At 42.6% G+C, this 19,138-nt stretch overlaps 1 protein-coding gene across 8 annotated transcripts in view; it reads left to right on the forward strand.

Moving 5' to 3' along the window:
• The window catches only part of dicer1 (dicer 1, ribonuclease type III), a 173,696-nt gene that overhangs the window by 88,101 nt on the left and 66,457 nt on the right, over nt 1-19,138 (forward strand). For all 8 annotated transcript variants that reach the window (XM_059648939.1, XM_059648940.1, XM_059648934.1 and 5 more), the window contains 6 exons: nt 3,915-4,075; nt 12,216-12,348; nt 13,250-13,325; nt 13,416-13,555; nt 14,777-14,956; nt 18,792-19,005. In XM_059648939.1, the coding sequence (XP_059504922.1) occupies nt 3,915-4,075; nt 12,216-12,348; nt 13,250-13,325; nt 13,416-13,555; nt 14,777-14,956; nt 18,792-19,005 (904 nt within the window). The remainder of the gene's footprint in view (nt 1-3,914; nt 4,076-12,215; nt 12,349-13,249; nt 13,326-13,415; nt 13,556-14,776; nt 14,957-18,791; nt 19,006-19,138) is intronic.

Raw genomic sequence — 19,138 nt, forward strand, 5'->3', positions numbered from 1 at the left:
ACCAGAGTAGGACACTCGGGCCGTTGATCTTGCCTCACCATTCTAGATCATAGCTGATCTTTTCCTCAGTGTCATTTTTCCACACTATCTCCATATCCCTTAATCTCATTAGTCCACAGAAACCTCTTGACTTTTGTCTTGAACCTGCTAAATTATTGAGGCCACAGCCTTCTGCAGTCAAGAATTTCAAAGATTCACCACCCTCTGAATGAAGAAATTTGAACCTATCTCAGACTTAAATGGCCTGTCCCTTTATCCTCCAATAATGTTCCCTGGTTTTAAACCTGGGGATCACGCTATCTATATCCACTCTGTCATGCTGTAAGAATTTTGTAAGTTTCACTGCAGTTATGTCTCACTCTTCAAAACTGTAGTGAATATAGACTCAGTTTACTCAATCACTCCTTGTTAGACAATTTGTCATCCAAGTTGCTGAGCTTCCATTGCATTCCCTCTATAGCAAATATATCCTTCCCTTGATAGAGACCAAAACAGTACATATTACTGCAGATGAGGTTTCTCCCCACTCAGCCCTATTCTTCATTTAAGAATGCAATGCTTAAAAAATAAGAGATCTCACCAAGACCCTCTACAACTGCAGAAATTTGCTTTCTGTACTCCAGTTGGTTCAATACATACCATTTGCCTTTCTAATTGTTTGTAGCACCTTCATGCTATTTCCTGATGCCTCATCGACAAGGGCACCCATTTCCTTTTTAGACACCCACACTTCCCAACCCCTCTCTAAGAAACAATCTGCCTTTTTTCTCTTACCATAGTGGATAACTTCACACTTAGTTTCATTATTCACCCCTGTGGGTTCCAGTCCATTCCCAAAACCTGTCCAATACCACCTGCCATCCCTTTGCACCCTTCTTGCTGCTTGCACTCCCATTCAGTTGGCATCGTCAGAAAATTTGGAAAAAGTAAAATTGCTTCCCACTTCCATATAGCACAGATTGAATTATATGGCAATCTACTAAATGCTGTATAAGGAAAAATTGGTGATATGTTTTGAACTGAGTTTCAGATATGTTTTGCATATGTCTGAAGTATGGTTCTGAAGAAGAGTCATTAGACTGAAAACTGTAACTCTATTTCTCTGTCCACAAATGCAGCCAAACCTGCTGAGTTAGTCCAGCACACTTTCAACAGCTCTTATGGTAATTTTCTGATGCTATCACTGGTTACTTTTATTCTGCCTACATGATAGGATTTGAACTCAAGGTCTCTAAATTTAAAGTCCAGAATGCTTCCTTCCCCATAGTAATTGTTCTTTGTGTCAGCATAGTTAATAAATTTTCACACTCACTTTTTTTAAGCAGGGGTCATTGTACAACAATTGTAAATAGTGTGCTAGCTGAATTGCCATATAATTGTCATCTTCTCCCACCCCAGAATGATTTAGGAGCTTAAAGATCAAATATGCACCAACCACCAAATCAAGCTCACTTAGAAACTTCTCAGCCACTCAAAGTAGAGCTTTGATCTAGTTTTGAAAAGTAGAATTAAGCACAAGTCCTCTAGATGACAGACCTATAAAATGATTGCACCAACTTATGAACCACCTGTGACATTTGTTTTGGCTCTGGAGGATTTTTTTTATATAGAGATAGTAGGAACTGCAGATGCAGGAGAATCTCCTGTGTTCATCCAGCTCTACACCTTGTTATCTCAATATCTTTTACTACTTTCTTTTGGAATATGGCTTTAATTTTCGAACACCTTCAAAAATAAATGTGCTAATCAGTCTAGGTCACATAAGTGAGATTTAGCTAAAATTTCAATATCCTCTGCTCTGAATTTGAAATAAAGTACCTGAGGTACTCATAGTAGAAACCAGTCCCCATTATAGTCATATAGAGGTCTACAGCACAGAAGCAGGGCCCATTAATATCTGTACCAGTCAGACTCACTTAGGACCTCCTAACTATTCTAATTGTGATTTCCAACACACAGCCTATAATCTTGTTTGCCTTCACATCACAAGTATACATTTAAATACTTGTTAAATGTTGAGCGTTTCCTCACATCCCCTCTAAACCTTCTGCCTCTTACCTTAAATCTATGCCCCAGTCATTGATCCCTTCATCAAGGGAAAGCATCCTTTCCCATCTACCCTGTCTACCCTTCATAATATTATATGTTGCAATCCATTCCAAGGAAAACAACCTCAGTCTTTCCAGTCTCCTCTTAACTAAAACTGGCCGGATGAGGCAACATACCTCTGCAATAACTTCTGCATCCTCTCCACTGCTGTCGTATCCCTCCTGTAATTAGGACTGCAGAACTGCCCGTGGAGCTGGCCTAACCAATGTTAATACAGTTTCAGCATAATCTCTGTGCTCTTACCTTTATTAGCAGAAGAATAGAGTTTAAGTGTTGAGGTTGGTTGGCTCGCCAAGCTGGTTTATTGTTTTGCGGACGTTTCATTACCAGGCTTGGTAATCACCTCAGTACAGTGTCCGATGAAGCATTGGTATGTTTTGAAAACCCGAACCAAAGACCCACTCCCCACCGTGGACAGGACCAATGTCATCTACAAGACCCCCTGCAGAGATGGAGAGAAACACCACATCGGACAAACAGGAAGGAAACTAACAACAAGAGTACATGAGCACCAACTGGCTACAAAAAGACACGACCGATACTCACTCATCTCAATCCACATGGACAAGGAGAACCACAACTTCGATTGGAACAGCACCAAGATCCTGGGACAGGCTAGGCAGACACAAGCACGAGAATTCCTGGTAGTATGGCACTCCACGATGCATGCTATTAACAAACACATTGAACTCAACCCCATGTGCATTCCACTATGAAAGAAAACCAGAAGTGAGGCAACCCTTCTCAACGGACCCCAGAGTTTAAATACCAGGCGGGAAAACACACCGCGTCATCAGAGCTGCACTGAGAATGTTACCAAGCTTGATAGTGGAATGTCTGCAAAGCAACAAACCAGTTCGGCGGGCCAACCAACCTCAACACCCACAACTCGAGCTGCTGATCTACTCCAAAACCTCCCATCTGCTACCTTTAACCTTTTGGGCAGCACGGTGGCTCAGTGGTTAGCACTGCCGCCTCAGAGCGCCAGGGACCCCAGTTCGATTCCAGCCTCGGGTGACTGTCTGTGTGGAGTTTGCACATTCTCCCTGTGTCTGCGTGGGTTTCCTCCAGGTGCTCCGGTTTCCTCCCACAGCCCAAAGATGTGCAGGCTAGGTGGATTGGCCATGCTAAATTGCCTGTAGAGTTCAGGTGTGTGTGGGTTATAGGGGGATGGGTCTGGGTGGGATGCTGCAAGGGGCGGTGTGGACTTGTTGTGGGGAAGGGCCTGTTTCCACACTGTAGGGAATCTAATCTAAAAAAAACTCTCTATCTGTCCAGCAATTTTATGGAACCGATGGACAGGCACCAAGGCCTTCCTAATCCTCAGTGCTTCCCAGGATCCAACCAGTCTTCACATATTTTGTTCCCTTGTTTGCCTGCCTAAATGCACTACTTCGCACTTACTACTGTAGCATTGTCCACCATTAGGTGATCTCAGCTGAACTGGTGGTTGGTTTGGTACAAATTGATCTGGTGCTTTAAGCTGTAGATATTTTAAATAACATGATTCACATTCCTGTTCACTATCCACTATCCCCTGCAGATTTATTTGCATAAACGTTGGGTGAAGACTGAATTGCTCTCATCATATGTATGTAGCTCAATAGGCTGCTGCTACTATTGAGGTTTCCCATGAAAAATGCCTAAAGACATTGACAACAATCTCCGCTCAACATCAATGACTTTAGGAGAGGGGCAGAATTACCTCTGAGTTGATTATGACTGAAAATACAGTAATTGTAAAACGTTGTTTGGTAGCTATATTTTCTGGAAGGTTCATATATTTACATTGGTACCTTACTAAGATTCTGCGAAACAAGTGCTCAAAGTCAGTGGATTCTGCTGATTTGGAGGTAGAACCTGTCACCGACGATGATGATGATGATGTGCTTCCCCCATACGTATTGAGGCCAGAAGAAGGGAGTCCGCGAGTAACTATCAACACTGCCATTGGACATGTGAACAGGTAGATCCTAATCATTGATACAATGCATTAGCGAAATCACTGATCTTAAGCTTTTAACCATCTGTTAAAGTTAGAGCTGTTTGTCATTTTATATCCTATCCATGTCTAAAAGAAAGTATCAGAAATCTAGAAATAAAAATAAAATTGGTGAGCAGTACAGAGTTTGTGTACTGCTACAGAGTTTGTGCTTGTTCCCTAGCTTCTGTGTCCATGCCTCTTGAATCAAATCCTGATAGGGTTCACCTACATTATTATTGGAGGGAAGAAGCACGAGAGAAAATTTAATGAGGCATTTAATACAGAGCTGCTTCGCGTTGCACAGAGAAACCTGTGTTGGCAGGTGGGCCATGACCCAGCAGCTTTAGTGGTTAAACAAAGATCATTTGCAAGAAGAAATGATTTTTTTTTTCAATGCAAGACTTTGAATTGAAAGTGTTTAGAAGGGTGGTGGAAGTAGATTCAACAATAACTTGCAAAATGAATTATTACAGGGCTGTGGTGATTGAGCTAATTGATGCTCATTCAAATAACTGATGTAGGTATGATGGACTAAATAGTCCCCTTCCATGCTATGTCCTTTGTTTTTAAGATATACTTCTGTTGCAGTGATTAAAATAGAATAATCCAAATTTACTTTTCAGTACTAAGCATAATATTCACACATGAAGTGTTAAGTCATAAGGGGGCGCTACTATGCCATGGACTAATTTTTAAATGTAGTGGCAGTATCCTGTGTGTTGTTAAATAATACCTGATGAAACCAAACCTCGACAACTTTGAGGTTGTCTAATATGAGATGTATAAATCTCTGGGGTAATAGCTTTGTTGTAACTTTTAGCATGCATTGTTTAAAAAGGTATGCTTTATCAAAGAATAAAAAAAATCTCTTTCTGACAGTCCAAATTTTAACCACCTTTGGATTAACCCTGGTGCACTGGCTCGTAGGTGAAATCTGGGATACTGTAGTTTTGCCTAGAAAATCACTTGCCAGATTACCCAAAAAAAGTTGAGATCATTGTGATGAAATGGTAGGGAAGGACCAGTTGTGTCTATTAACATTTCTGAACCGATTTGATTGGAGAGCACCCACTAAGGGGGAAGTGGGCTCTTGTGGCGTAACAGTAATGTCCGCACTTGTGAACCAGGAAGCCTGAGTTCAAGCCTCACTATTCCAGAAGTAAGTCATAAATCTCTGAACAGGTTGATTAGAAAATATGTACTATGTGGGGAGATCAGCATATTCCACTGTCTTGGGAGATATTTTCTGGTTGCAGCAGCAGCGCGAGTGGGAGCTTGGAGCAGGAGCCTGTCGGGAAGCCGGTGAGTCACTGTTTTTGAATCGTTAAAAAGCTTATCTCGTGAATAGGCGGAGGGACGCTGAGCAGGAGCCGACACGGGACTGGTGAGTGAGTGAGGTAATATATTTGTGTGGTTGTGTTACCCAAAACACTACCCGGGTAGTGTCTCCCACCCATCCTCCTCCTCTAACCAAAAAAACAGGTTCTGTGTGCCAGATTGGTAAGGTAACAAGTTCATTTTTTATTCTTTACTTTTTAAGTCTTGGGAATTTAGAATAATGGGAACCGAGGTCAGGGCAGTTGAATGTTCCTCCTGCAGAATGTGGGAGGTAAGGGTCACCACTAGTATCCCTGCTGACTACATCTGCGGGAAGTGCACCCAACTCCAGCTCCTTGAAAACCGTGTTCGGGAACTGGAACTGGAACTGGAGCTGGATGAACTTCGGATCATTCGGGAGGCAGAGGGGGTTATTGAGAGGAGTTACCTGGAGGTAGTCGCTCCTCGTGTACAGGAAAAAGGCAGATGGGTTATGGTCAGGGGACGGAAAGGGAACCGGCAGGCAGTGCAGGGATCCCTGTGGCCATTCCCCTCAACAATAAGTATACCGTTTTGGATACTGTTGGGGGTGACGACTTACCAGGGGAAAGCAGTGGGGCACAGGTCTCTGGCACAGAGTCTGTCCCTGCTGCTCAGAAGGAAAGGGGGAAGAGGAGCAGAGCATTCGTCATTGGGGACTCCATAGTTAGGGGGACAGATAGGAGGTTCTGTGGGGACGAGAGAGACTCACGGTTGCTGTGTTGCCTCCCAGGTGCCAGGGTGCGTGATGTCTCTGATCGTGTTTTTGGGATCCTTGAGGGGGAGCAGCCCCAAGTCGTGGTCCACATTGGCACCATTGACATAGGTAGGAAGAGAGACGGGGATTTAAGGCTGAAATTCAGGGAGCTAGGATGGAAGCTGAGAGCTAGGACGAACAGAGTTGTTGTCTCTGGTTTGTTGCCCGTGCCACATGCTAGTGAGGCGAGGAATAGGGAGAGAGAGGAATTGAACACGTGGCTACAGGGATGGTGCAGGAGGGAGGGTTTTGGATTCTTGGATAATTGGGGCTCTTTCTGGGGTAGGCGGGACCTCTACAAGCAAGATGGTCTTCACCTGAACCAGAGGGGTACCGATATCCTGGGGGGGAAATTTGCAAGGCTGTTCGGGTGGGTTTAAACTAATTCAGCAGGGGGATGGGCACCAAAATTGTAGTTCGACTATAGAAAATGTTGAGAGTAGGGTGGTCTGAAATAAAGTTTCAGGGAAGCAAGATGGCACTGGCAAGCAAGAAGTTGGTTTGAAGTGTGTCTACTTCAATGCCAGGAGCGTCCGGAATAAGGTGGGTGAACTTGCAGCATGGGTTAGTACCTGGGACTTCGATGTTGTGGCCATTTCGGAGACATGGATAGAGCAGGGACAGGAATGGTTGTTGCAGGTTCTGGGATTTAGATGTTTCAGTAAGAACAGAGAAGATGGTAAAAGGGGCGGCGGTGTGGCATTGTTGGTCAAGGACAGTATTACTGTTGCAGAAAGGATGTTTGGGGACTCGTCAATTGAGGTCGTATGGGCTGAGGTTAGAAACAGGAAAGGAGAGGTCACCCTGTTGGGAGTTTTCTATAGGCCTCCGAATAGTTCCAGAGATGTAGAGGAAAGGATAGCAAAGATGATTCTCGATAGGAGTGAGAGAGACAGGGTAATTGTCGTGGGGGACTTCAACTTTCCAGATACTGACTGGGAACACTATAGTTTGAGTACTATAGATGGGTCAGTTCTTGTCCAGAGTGTGCAGGAGGGCTTCCTGACACAGTATGTAGATAGGCCAACAAGGGGCGAAGCCACATTAGATTCGGTACTGGGTAATGAGCCCGGCCAGGTGTTAGATTTGGAAGTAGGTGAGCACAATTCTGTTATGTTTACTTTAGTGATGGAAAGGGATAGGTATATACCACTGGGCAAGAGTTATAGCTGGGGGAAAGGCAATTACGATGAGATTAGGCAAGATTTAGGGAGCATAGAATGGGGAAGGAAACTGCAGGGGATGGGCACATTAGAAATGTGGAGCTTATTCGAGGAAAAGCTCCTGTGTGTCCTCTAAGTGTGTACCTGTCATGCAGGGAGGAAGCTGTAGAGTGCGGGAGCCGTGGTTTACGAAGGAGGTGGAATCTCTGGTCAAGAGGAAGAAGGCGGCTTATGTTAGGATGAGATGTGAAGGCTCAGTTAGGGCACTTGAGGGCTACGAGGTAGCCCGGAAAGACCTAAACAGAGAGCTCAGAAGAGCCAAGAGGAGACATGAGAAGTTGTTGGTGGATAGGATCAGGGTAAACCCTAAGGCTTTCTATAGGTATTTAAGGAATAAAAGAATGACGAAAGTAAGATTAGGCCCAGTCAAGGATAATAGTGGCAAGTTGTGTATGGAGTCAGATGAGATAGGGGAAGCGCTAAATGAATATTTTTCGACAGTAGTCACTCTAGAAAACGACAATGTTGTCGAGGAAAATACTGAGATACAGGCTACTAGACTAGGTGGGATTGAGGTTCACACAGAAGAGGTGTTAGAAATCCTTCAGAAGGTGAAGATAGATAAGTCCCCTGGGCCGGATGGGATTTATCCTAGGATCCTCTGTGAAGCCAGGGAGGAGATTGCCAAGCCTTTGGCATTGATCTTTAACTCGTCATTGTCTACAGGAATAGTGCCAGATGACTGGAGGATAGCAAATGTAGTTCCCCTGTTCAAGAAGGGGAGTAGAGACGACCCTGGTAATTATAGACCAGTGAGCCTTACCTCAGTTGTTGGTAAAGTGTTGGAAAAGGTTATAAGGGATAGGATTTATAATCATCTAGAAAAGAATAAATTGATTAGGGATAGTCAGCACGGTTTTGTGAAGGGAAGGTCATGCCTCACAAACCTTATTGAGTTCTTTGAGAAGGTGACCAAACAGGTAGATGAGAGTAAACCGGTTGATGTGGTGTATATGGATTTCAGCAAGGCGTTCGATAAGGTTCCCCACAATAGGCTATTGTACAAAATGCAGAGGAATGGAATTGTGGGAGATATAGCAGTTTGGATCGGAAATTGGCTTGCCGAAAGAAGACAGAGGGTGGTAGTTGATGGGAAATGTTCATTCTGGAGAGTAGTTACTAGTGGTGTACCGCAAGGGTCGGTGTTGGGTCCACTGCTGTTTGTCATTTTTATAAATGACTTGGATGAGGGCGTAGAAAGATGCGTTAGTAAATTTGTAAATGACACTAAGGTCGGTGGAGTTGTGGATAGTGACGAAGGATGCTGTAGGTTGCAGAGAGACATAGATAAGCTGCAGAGCTGGGCTGAGAGGTGGCAAATGGAGTTTAATGCAGACAAGTGTGAGGTGATGCACTTTGGTAGGAATAACCAGAAGGCAAAGTACAGGGCTAATGGTAAGATTCTTAGTAGTGTAGATGAGCAGAGAGATCTCTGTGTCGATGTACACAGATCCTTGAACGTTGCCACCCAGGTTGACATGGCTGTTAAGAAGGCGTACAGTGTTTTAGCTTTTATTAATAGAGGGATCGAGTTCCGGAACCAAGAGGTTATGGTGAAACTGTACAAAACTCTGGTGCGGCCGCATTTGGAGTATTGTGTGCAGTTCTGGTCACCGCATTATAAGAAGGATGTGGAAGCTTTGGAAAGAGTGCAGAGGAGATTTACTAGGATGTTGCCTGGTATGGAGGGAAGGTCTTACGAGGAAAGGCTGAGGGACTTGAGGCTGTTTTCATTAGAGAGAAGAGGTTGAGAGGTGACTTAATTGAAACATATAAAATAATCAGAGGGTAAGATAGGGTGGATCGGGAGAGCCTCTTTCCTAGGATGGTGACAGCGAGCACGAGGGGGCATAGCTTTAAATTGAGGGGTGAAAGATATAGGACAGATGTCAGAGGTAGTTTCTTTACCCAGAGAGTAGTAAGGGAATGGAACGCTTTGCCTGCAACGGTAGTAGATTCGCCAACTTTAGGTACATTTAAATCATCATTGGACAAGCATATGGACGTACATGGAATAGTGAAGGTTAGATGGGCTTGAGATCGGTATGACAGGTCGGCACAACATCGAGGGCCGAAGGGCCTGTACTGTGCTGTTATGTTCTATGTTCTCTTTGTGCATGCTAAGTGCTCCATTGGTGGGGTTTGTGAGCTTGAGCAACTGAGTTGATCACTCCATAGTGGATACAAGTTCAAACTGAGGGATGGCCGTCTTGGACAGTAGAAAAAGGCGGGGAAGTACAGGATGTTTCAGACATGTGTTTCTTGCAAGTGAGTAGTCGGTATAAACCAGGCCGTGACACCTATGAGCTAGGCAGTGCACAGAAAGGAACAATGAAGAGTAGAATTGGAACTGTTGGAAGGCATTCCATAATTGGGGGAGGGGAAGGCATTTCTGTAACAGTCTTCAAGAGAACTGCATAGTATTATCTTGATGCCAGGGCAAAAGGCATCAGTTTGCAGAATGTTCTGCAGGGGTAAGCCAAAGGTTGCATGCATCAGTACCAACAACAGAGGGGGCAGAGATAGAGGTCCTATGGTGTGACTTTCAGGAGCTAGGGAAGAAGCCAAAACTTGAGGTTTTGAAGTTAGTAATTGCCCCTGATGCCATGCACTGGAGAGTGCCCCCAGTTTCGGTTACCCCTACTGGCCATGCAACACATGCCATTCTGAACTGAAGCAATAATGCCATTCCTCCTTTGTCACTGGGTCAAAAATTCTCCCTAACAACGCCATGCGTGTTGCTGTAGTTCACAAAAGTCGCTCACCACTGCCGTTTGTAGGGCAGTTCAGGAGGAGCAATAAATGCAAACCTAGAAGCAAAGGCCTGTACCGTGAGTGAATTTTAAAAAGGAAGACAGGATCAATATAATGTCAGACTTGGAATGGTGCCCTCGGATCGTCTGCATCCACATGATAGGTTGAAGGGTTAATCCAAGGTTCTAATTATGCTGCTCTCCTCCAGTATTGTACTGGTATGTCACCCTAGATATAGCCTGGTCTTTACAATGGGCCTTCAGTTTACAGCCTTCTGATTCTGGTGCCATTTTATACCCTTTTCCAGTGTATATTCTTAGAAATTTCAACGCAAAGCTTGTAACATACTTCTGTGTCTTATGGTTTTATGGTCTCTGGCATACAAATGACGTGCACTTAAGCTGCCATTCTGGTGTCCTTTATTTGAACCTGCTTTTCAATATTTAGATGTCAAGGAGTACTCCAGACAATTTTCCTCAATCTAATTGTGGGCCGAACCACGATGACTTGTTTTAAAACAAAATTGGTACTTTGCCACTGAAAGGCTGTTAAGACTTTTCTCCCCCCTACTTTATCCACCCTGGCTAAACAATCAAGAGGGCTCTTTAAATATCTTTCTGTGACTGATTCTGCAGTGGCCATGCATACATATCACATGGCTTGTCCGCAGGTGGTAACTTTATACCGAAGTATTTTGTGTAACATTCAGTCCTATGCAAGACATTTATAAGTGCATTAATATCAGTCTGTAATTTAGTACTATAAAAAACTTTGTCCAGCACCTATGAGACTAGGAATGTACCAGTTGATCAAGAGGGTCACATAATCAATATAAAAATGCACACCAAGTAATAGAAGCATAATGCAGAGGGTATACACATCCCTGTTACATTTTATTCAAGGCATAAATAATAATTTAAATAAAAAGAACCTTCTCACTTACACCATCCATTGACTACTCTGAGATCGTGATAATACGGTAAGCTTCTGGCATTTCAGGTATTTCGTCTTTGCCAGTTTATCGAGAGTGCTGGTTCATTAGGTGCCGGTTAAAACAAAGTTCGCTGTATTTTATTATCTGTTTTAAAGCCCCAATAAGTGACTTCACAAGTGACATTGTACATTATATCTTAATTCTATCCTTGGAGGAGAACCTTAATTTAAATAATTGTAACAGTTTTCTACTTTTCTGCAATCTCCTGTAGTGGTACCAGTTGAGTATGTTCATGACGAATGTGATAGAGCTTTGAAGGGCTATGAAGACAGTGTAGAAATATAGAGCTAGAATAGAAGACTGGACATGAGCTTACTGAATGGTGGAACAGGTTCAACAAGCCAAATGGCCAAAACCACCACCTTGTCCTTGTGTACGCAATGCAGCAATTGAAAGTGGGGGAAATTCTGGCAATTATATGGTTGTGCAGAAAGTGGGGGAAATTCTGGCAATTATATGGTTGTGCAGAAAGTTTCCATTATTAAAGCAAAATTTACAGATACTAGAAATCTGAAACAAACATTCAAAATGATGGAGAAACTCAGTGGGTCTGGTAGTATCTGTGGAGAGAGAAACAGAATTAAAGTTGAGAGTTTGGTAAGTCATTCTAAGTTGTACCAGAGTGCAGTCATTATCTTTGTTTCTATCTCCACAGATGCTACTAGACCTGTTGAATTTCTCCAGCATTTTGTTCAAGTTTCCATTATAAATGGAACTTCTGAATTTTGCTTTATATGGGACTAATTACATTAATTCGTCATGCCCATTCAGGAACTTTGTCTAAACATGTTCTGTGTAGAAATCCTGTAACAAGCAACAGCTGCCAGCGTTTTGCCACTTTCTGTGCTGGAGGCTGCATCACTCAGTTACCTTTGATAGTCTTGTTAAATGGGGTGTGGTACTGAACTTAATTTTGTGTTTTTTCCTCTTGATTATTTCAGTTTGTGCAGGGAGGTGATTGGATCCAAAGGATTAAATAGAATAAAAGTTTCTTGTGTAAAGTTCTTATTATACGTACAATTTGTGTTTTTCTGAAAGATACTGTGCCAGATTACCAAGCGATCCATTCACACACTTGGCTCCAAAATGTAAAACCCAGGAACTCTCCGACTGTACTTTTCAGTCGACACTCTACCTTCCCATCAACTCGCCTCTTCGTGTTCCAGTAACTGTGAGTAAGCATTTCATTTTTGATATTAATTTTTAACTACGATCAAATATTTGTCCCATAGTTTCAACTCAAGACTTTATTTTTATCTCTCCTCCTATGTATGTTCATGTTTTAAAGAATTCATTGTCTGTCCATTTTAAATATGACTGAGAGAGATTGCCAATCCAAGCATTTCACAAAACTGGCCTAAGGTGGTTTTAAAAAGTAGTAGTAGTTGTCCTCAAGCATAACCCTCTTTCTGATAGGTGTGGAACGTCATTCTCGTGGTGTTGGGAATAGAATGCAATTTCAGAGCTTGTTTATCACCTTCAGATACCCCAAACACAACACCTCTTGACTCAACAGAATATGCAAGAAATATATGAATAAGAAAAGACAAATTCTCGCTTGTCTTTCCTCCTCAGATATTGATATGGTGCTTAGTTTCAGCATTTATAGTGCATTTCACATATGTCACGTAGGAAATGTTGCAAAATACCACAGTCATGAGATAAATTGTTCGATAATAGATGATGTTTATTGAGGGATAAAATTTGTCTAGAACATCTCGCAGAGCACCCCTGCTATTCAAATGTGTTATAGCCAATTGAGAGGATATAAGACCACCATTAGAATAGTATTTCATCCAAAGGATGGTACCACTAAAAGTGCAGCACTGCTGAAGTTCTGTCACCTTACGTTACTGGCTCAAGTCTCTGGAATGGAATATGAACCTACAACGATTTGATTCAGAGGTGAGGAATACCATTACTACTTAAGTATTTGTATTCTTTTTATTCTTTGTCTCTTGCTCTCCCCAGCATATTGATGAAATTGCGCCCGCTAATTCACATTGCCCAGGATAATATATTATTTCAGGCCATCGCTACAAGTCTGTTGAGGATGCTTTTTTTGTACCTAGGGTCCTCCAATGCCATGTACGAGATTGGCTGAGAAAGCAGCAGCCCTTCTTTGTTGTGAAAGACTGCACAAAATAGGTAGGGGATGAACAAATGCGTGTTTTCTTTTCGTCTTCCGTCCCCCCCAAAAATGTAGTATAAAAATAGTTTTCCTCTGTTTTGGTGCAGGTGAACTTGATGATCACTTAATGCCAGTTGGGAAAGAAACTGTAAAATATGAAGAGGAACTTGATTTGCATGATGAGGAAGAAACCAGTATTCCTGGGAGACCAGGTTCCACAAAACGGAGACAGTGTTACCCTAAAGCAGTAAGTCCAGACAGTCTGTCTATACCTGGAGTGCACATTTAAAAGCCAATCCCTTCGCATGAGCATTTGAGCAGGCAATGTTGTCTTAAGGTTCTACTGCTCTTCAGCATGTCATTGGAAGGCAGCCACAACATGGTGGGTGATTAATTTTCTAATGAAATGGTAAAAATGTTTGGCAATAGATGCCTTGACTGAAAAATGCCACTTGAAGCCTGTGACACAGGGGAAGACCACCACCTGCAAGTTTCTTTCAAGCTACGTACCATCTTCACTTGGAATATATTGTCATCCCACCAGCAATGCTGAGTTTAAAAACTTAGAATTCCATCCTTAATAGCCTTGTCGGTGTACCTACATCAAACGGGCTGTAACAGTTCAGGAAGGTAGCTCCTCACCGACAGCAACCTGAGATGAGCAATTAATGCAGGCCCAGCCACGGAAGCCCATGTCCCCTGAATGAATTGTGAGAAAATAATAAGCTTTGTTGAGACTTCTTTGGCATTGCCTTTTATATCGCGCAGCCTCTTGGAGATTTTATGCACACCAATAGGCGTGTTGGCTCGTGAACCTGAGGCCTGCACAGCAGGAAACAGAAATTAGGGGGAAGGCACGCTCCACCATTGCCATTTTGGAACCAGCTGCCACACTTTGGATATTGAACCTGGCCACCGCTCATGTCCACTATTTCTTTGATAACTAAAATGTAAATTGGCGGAGGTGTAACAATGAAAGTCAGGCTGTACTGATAATGATTTTAACAATCAGTGACCCTTCCAAATGTTGTTTGTAGTTCTTTGTATCCTGTGACGAATAAAGTTTCGTGGTTGTTAAGAATCCATGCTGAAGGCTTAGTCGTGCATGGTGCATTCTAAGGAAAAAATAACAATATTCTAAACATGGCTACATAGAACCATTCTTTATAGTTTTTGGTTCCAGTTGCTTAGGGGAAGGTAGGTGTTTAAATCAAATGTCAAACTTCTACATTTTCATATTAGAAACTTAAAACAAACATCAGTATATTGAACTTCACATACCGATAGCATTGTGGGTATATTTACTATCCAGTTAAGTGCCTGCAAGCTGTTAACATTGTTCTAACTTCTGCAAAGATATTGCTGTAAATTATATATCTGCTAATAACTTTAAATATTTTGGTCTGTTTCCCCCCCCACCCCCGACCACCTAACAAACCACCACCTGCACACCCATCTATTTGCGTAGATTCCTGAATGTCTGAGGAACAGTTACCCCAAAGCAAACCAACCTTGTTACTTGTACGTGATTGGCATGGTGTTAACCACTCCGCTTCCTGATGAGCTCAACTTCAGAAGAAGAAAACTGTATCCACCAGAAGATACAACCCGATGTTTTGGGATTCTGACTGCCAAACCAATACCTCGGGTACTTGATTCACTTATTACAATGCAGTTTGGCTATTTTATAGGCAGATAGTAAATCATTTTATTTATCTTTGTCGATTGTCAACCTGACTCATGGACAAGGATAGGAGTGGTCCTAAAGGAAGAGTACTAAACTGGGGGAAGGCCGACTATACCAAGATTCGGCAGGATCTGAGGAATATAGATTGGGAGAAACTGTTTGAAGGTAAATCCACATTTGACATGTGGGAGGCTTTTAAGGAGAGGTTGATTAGCGTGCAGGAGAGACATGTTCCTGTGAAAATGAGGATTAGGGAAGCATGGATGACAGGTGAAATTGTGAGACATGCCAAGAGAAAAAAGGAAGCATACATGAGGTCTAGGCGACTGAAGACAGACGAAGCTTTGCAAGAATATTGGGAACGTAGAGCGAATCTGAAACGAGGGATTAAGAGGGCTAAGAGAGGACATGAGATATTGCTGGCAAACATGGTTAAGGAAAATCCCAAAGCCTTTTATTCATATATAAAGAGCAAGAGGGTAACTAGAGAAAGGATTGGCCCACTTAAGGACAAAGAAGGAAACTTATGCGCTGATTCAGAGAAAATGGGTGACATTCTTAACGAGTACTTTGCATCGGTATTCACCAAGGAGAGGGGCATGACGGATGTTGAGGTTAGGGATAGATGTTTGCTTACTCCAGGTCAAGTTGACATAAGGAAGGAGGAAGTGTTAGGTATCCTAAAAGACATTAAGGTGGACAAGTCCCCAGGTCCGGATGGGATCTATCCCAGGTTACTGAGGGAAGCGAGAGAGGAAATAGCCGGGGCCTTAACAGATATCTTTGCAGCGTCCTTAGACACGGGTGAGGTCCCAGAGGACTGGAGACTTGCTAATGTTGTCCCCTTGTTTAAGAAGGGCAGCAAGGATAATCCAGGTAATTATCGACCAGTGAGCCTGACACTAGTGGTAGGGAAGCTACTGGAGAAGATACTGAGGGATAGGATCTATTCTCATTTGGAAGAAAATGGGCTTATCAGTGATAGGCAACATGGTTTTGTGCAGGGAAGGTCATGTCTTACCAACTTAATAGAATTCTTTGAGGATGTGACAAAGTTGATTGATGGAAAGCCTGTAGATGTCATATGCATGGACTTCAGTAAGGCGTTTGATAAGGTTCCCTGTGGCAGGCTGATGGAGAAAGTGAAGTCACATGGGGCCCAGGGTGTGCCAGCTAGATGGATAAAAAACTGGCTAGGTAACAGGAGACAGAGGGTAGTAGTAGAAGGGAGTTTCTCAAATTGGAGACCTGTGACCAGTGGTGTTCCACGGGATCTGTGCTGGGACCACTGTTGTTTGTGATATATGTAAATGATCTGGAGGAAGGTGTAGGTGGTCTGATCAGCAAGTTTGCTGATGACTCTAAGATTGGTGATAGTGAAGGGGACTGTCAGAGATTACAGCAGAATATAGATAGACTGGAGAGTTGGGCAGATAAATGGCAGATAGAGTTCAATCCGGGCAAATGCAAGGTGATGCATTTTGGAAGATCAAATTCAAGGGCGAACTATACAGTAAATGGAAAAGTCCTGGGGAAAATTGATGAACAGAGAGATCTGGGTGTTCGGGTCCATTGTTCCCTGAAGGTGACGACGCAGGTCAATAGGGTGGTCAAAAAGGCATATGGCAGGCTTTCCTTCATTGAGTGGGGTATTGAGTACAAGAGTTGGCAGGTCATGTTGCAGTTGTATAGGACTTTGGTGTACTGTGTGCAGTTCTGGTCGCCACATTACCAAAAGGATGTGGATGCTTTGGAGAGGGTGCAGAGGAGGTTCACCAGGATGTTGCCTGGTATGGAGGGTGCTAGCTATGAAGAGAGGTTGAGTAGATTAGGATTATTTTCATTAGAAAGACGGAGATTGAGGGGGGACCTGATTGAGGTCCACAAAATCATGAGGGGTATAGACAGGGTGGATATCAAAAAGCTTTTTCCCAGAGTGGGGGACTCAATTACTAGGGGTCATGAGTTCAAAGTGAGAGGAGGAAAGTTTAAGGGAGATATGCGTGGAAAGTTCTTTACACAGAGGGTGGTGGGTGCCTGGAACGCGTTGCCAGCAGAGGTGGTAGATGCAGACATGTTAGTGTCTTTTAAGATATATTTGGACAGGTACATGGATGGGCAGGGAGCAAATGGACACAGACCGTTAGAAAATAGATGACAGGCTAGACAGAGGATCTTGATCAGCACAGGCTTGGAGGGCCGAAGGGCCTGTTCCTGTGCTGTAGGTTTCTTTGTTTCTTTATTTGTTTCTGAAAGAAATGGATAGACAAAATACTTCAGCATATGTTAGTCTCAAAAATACACAGAAGTCACTTAGATGCACAAAGGTTCTGATATTAAGTTGCTCTTTGTGAGTTACTTTTGCCTGTGAAGAGTTACTAAAGTTAACTAGCTCTCCATGGTTATGGTGGTGTGATTGGAAATTCTACAACACGATAGCCCTGCACTGTCACAGCATATTGGCTTTCTACAACTTCAAGGCAGGATGACTACCACAAAAGTTCAATCATATTTCTTCTTGGAAGAAAGAGTTAATTGCAAAACAAATATCTGAGACAAATTTGGTGCTTTTTATTAAACACAAATCAAGTTATTTTTTTAAAAAATTCAAATTAACTTGACCTGTTCTTTTGCACACAGTTTAGAATATGTTCGATTTGGTAGTAGTTGGCGTGGAATGCCTCATTATGATCTATCCGAAACCAAGTGCGTCTGCCATCGCAGATAATTTGGGTGTTTACTCTCAGTTCCCAAATACTACGACCTCCATTTTTGGGTTCAGTTTAAATTTGACTTGTCTATTTCCCTAGATAATACTTGGTGAAAAACCTGACTTCTGTATCCTCGCAAATTGCGACCCCACCTTCAGCCATACTTTCCTCCCAAAGTCCTTGAATTTGCTGTCACGTCTCAAATCTGAGTCTGTCACTCCATGTCAGAATCCTTCCAGTTGAGTTTCCACTGTTGCCTCATTGAAATATCCTTTACCAAAGTCACAATAGTATCCTTTGAGAAAGGTAAACGACCCCTCCTAGTTTTTGTCTATCTACAGCCTTCAATTATGGATGATCGCACTATTATTTTATGTTCTCAGTTGTCAAGCTGATTGATAGTGTTACAGTATGATCTGTTTCTATCAGTCATAATCAGAGTCTGCTGCAATGGTTTCTGAATACATCTGCACTGATCTTTAGTGATTCCATTGATCTGTCCTTGGCCACTCCCATTTCTTATCTATTTGCTGTTCCTCAGCTATATCATATAAAAATGCATTAAGTTTTTACATATGAACTGATAAAGCCCAGCTCTATCTCAACAGCACCTCTCTACTGTCTCTGACTTGTGAGATTGTTCGTCCAGTATCTGGTGCTGGCTAAGCAAAAATTTAACTATCAGGAAAATTGAAGCCATTGCCTGTGGCTGCCCCTATAAGCTCACAACTGAGTTGATCCATCTGCATTGCATTTACCTACATGTTGAACCAGATATTTTGGGGCTTTTATATTGTCTTTTGACAGAATGGAGCTTTTGACTGCATAAAAACTTGCCCACCAGCATCACCTACTTACACCTCCCTAATCTTGCCCATCTTCAACACTTTTGTGCAGCTCAATTCCAATTTGGCAATACTTCTCCATGGAAAAGTATCTTTCCAATCCAATTTATGGCGGGGGAAAAAAAACTTCTGCATTTTGCATGTATGTGTAAACAATGTGAACTGTACATGAGTAATTCACACTAACAATACAGAATATAATCATATTAACTCAACAAAATTGATTTTTCTCCTTGGCAGATTCCTCATTTTCCAGTATACACTCGCTCTGGTGAGGTTACCATATCTATTGAACTGCGAAAATTAGACTTCACATTGAGTACAAAGCAGCTGGAACTGATCACTAGGCTACATCAGTATATCTTCTCTCACATTCTTCGTCTGGAGAAACCTGCACTAGAATTCAAGCCTACGGAAGCTGATGCAGCCTATTGTGTTTTACCTCTTGATAAAGGTACGCTGTATCAATATTTGTAGTTTATATAAACTTAAAAGTTTCTGGCGTATGGTGATGCCCGAGGCAGCTAATACATCTGTTTCTGCCTGTTTCCATAGCTAGTTTCCCTAGTACAGGTTGCCAACAGGTC

This window comes from Stegostoma tigrinum, chromosome 10 (assembly GCF_030684315.1).
Source record: "Stegostoma tigrinum isolate sSteTig4 chromosome 10, sSteTig4.hap1, whole genome shotgun sequence".
Lineage (NCBI taxonomy): Eukaryota > Metazoa > Chordata > Chondrichthyes > Orectolobiformes > Stegostomatidae > Stegostoma > Stegostoma tigrinum.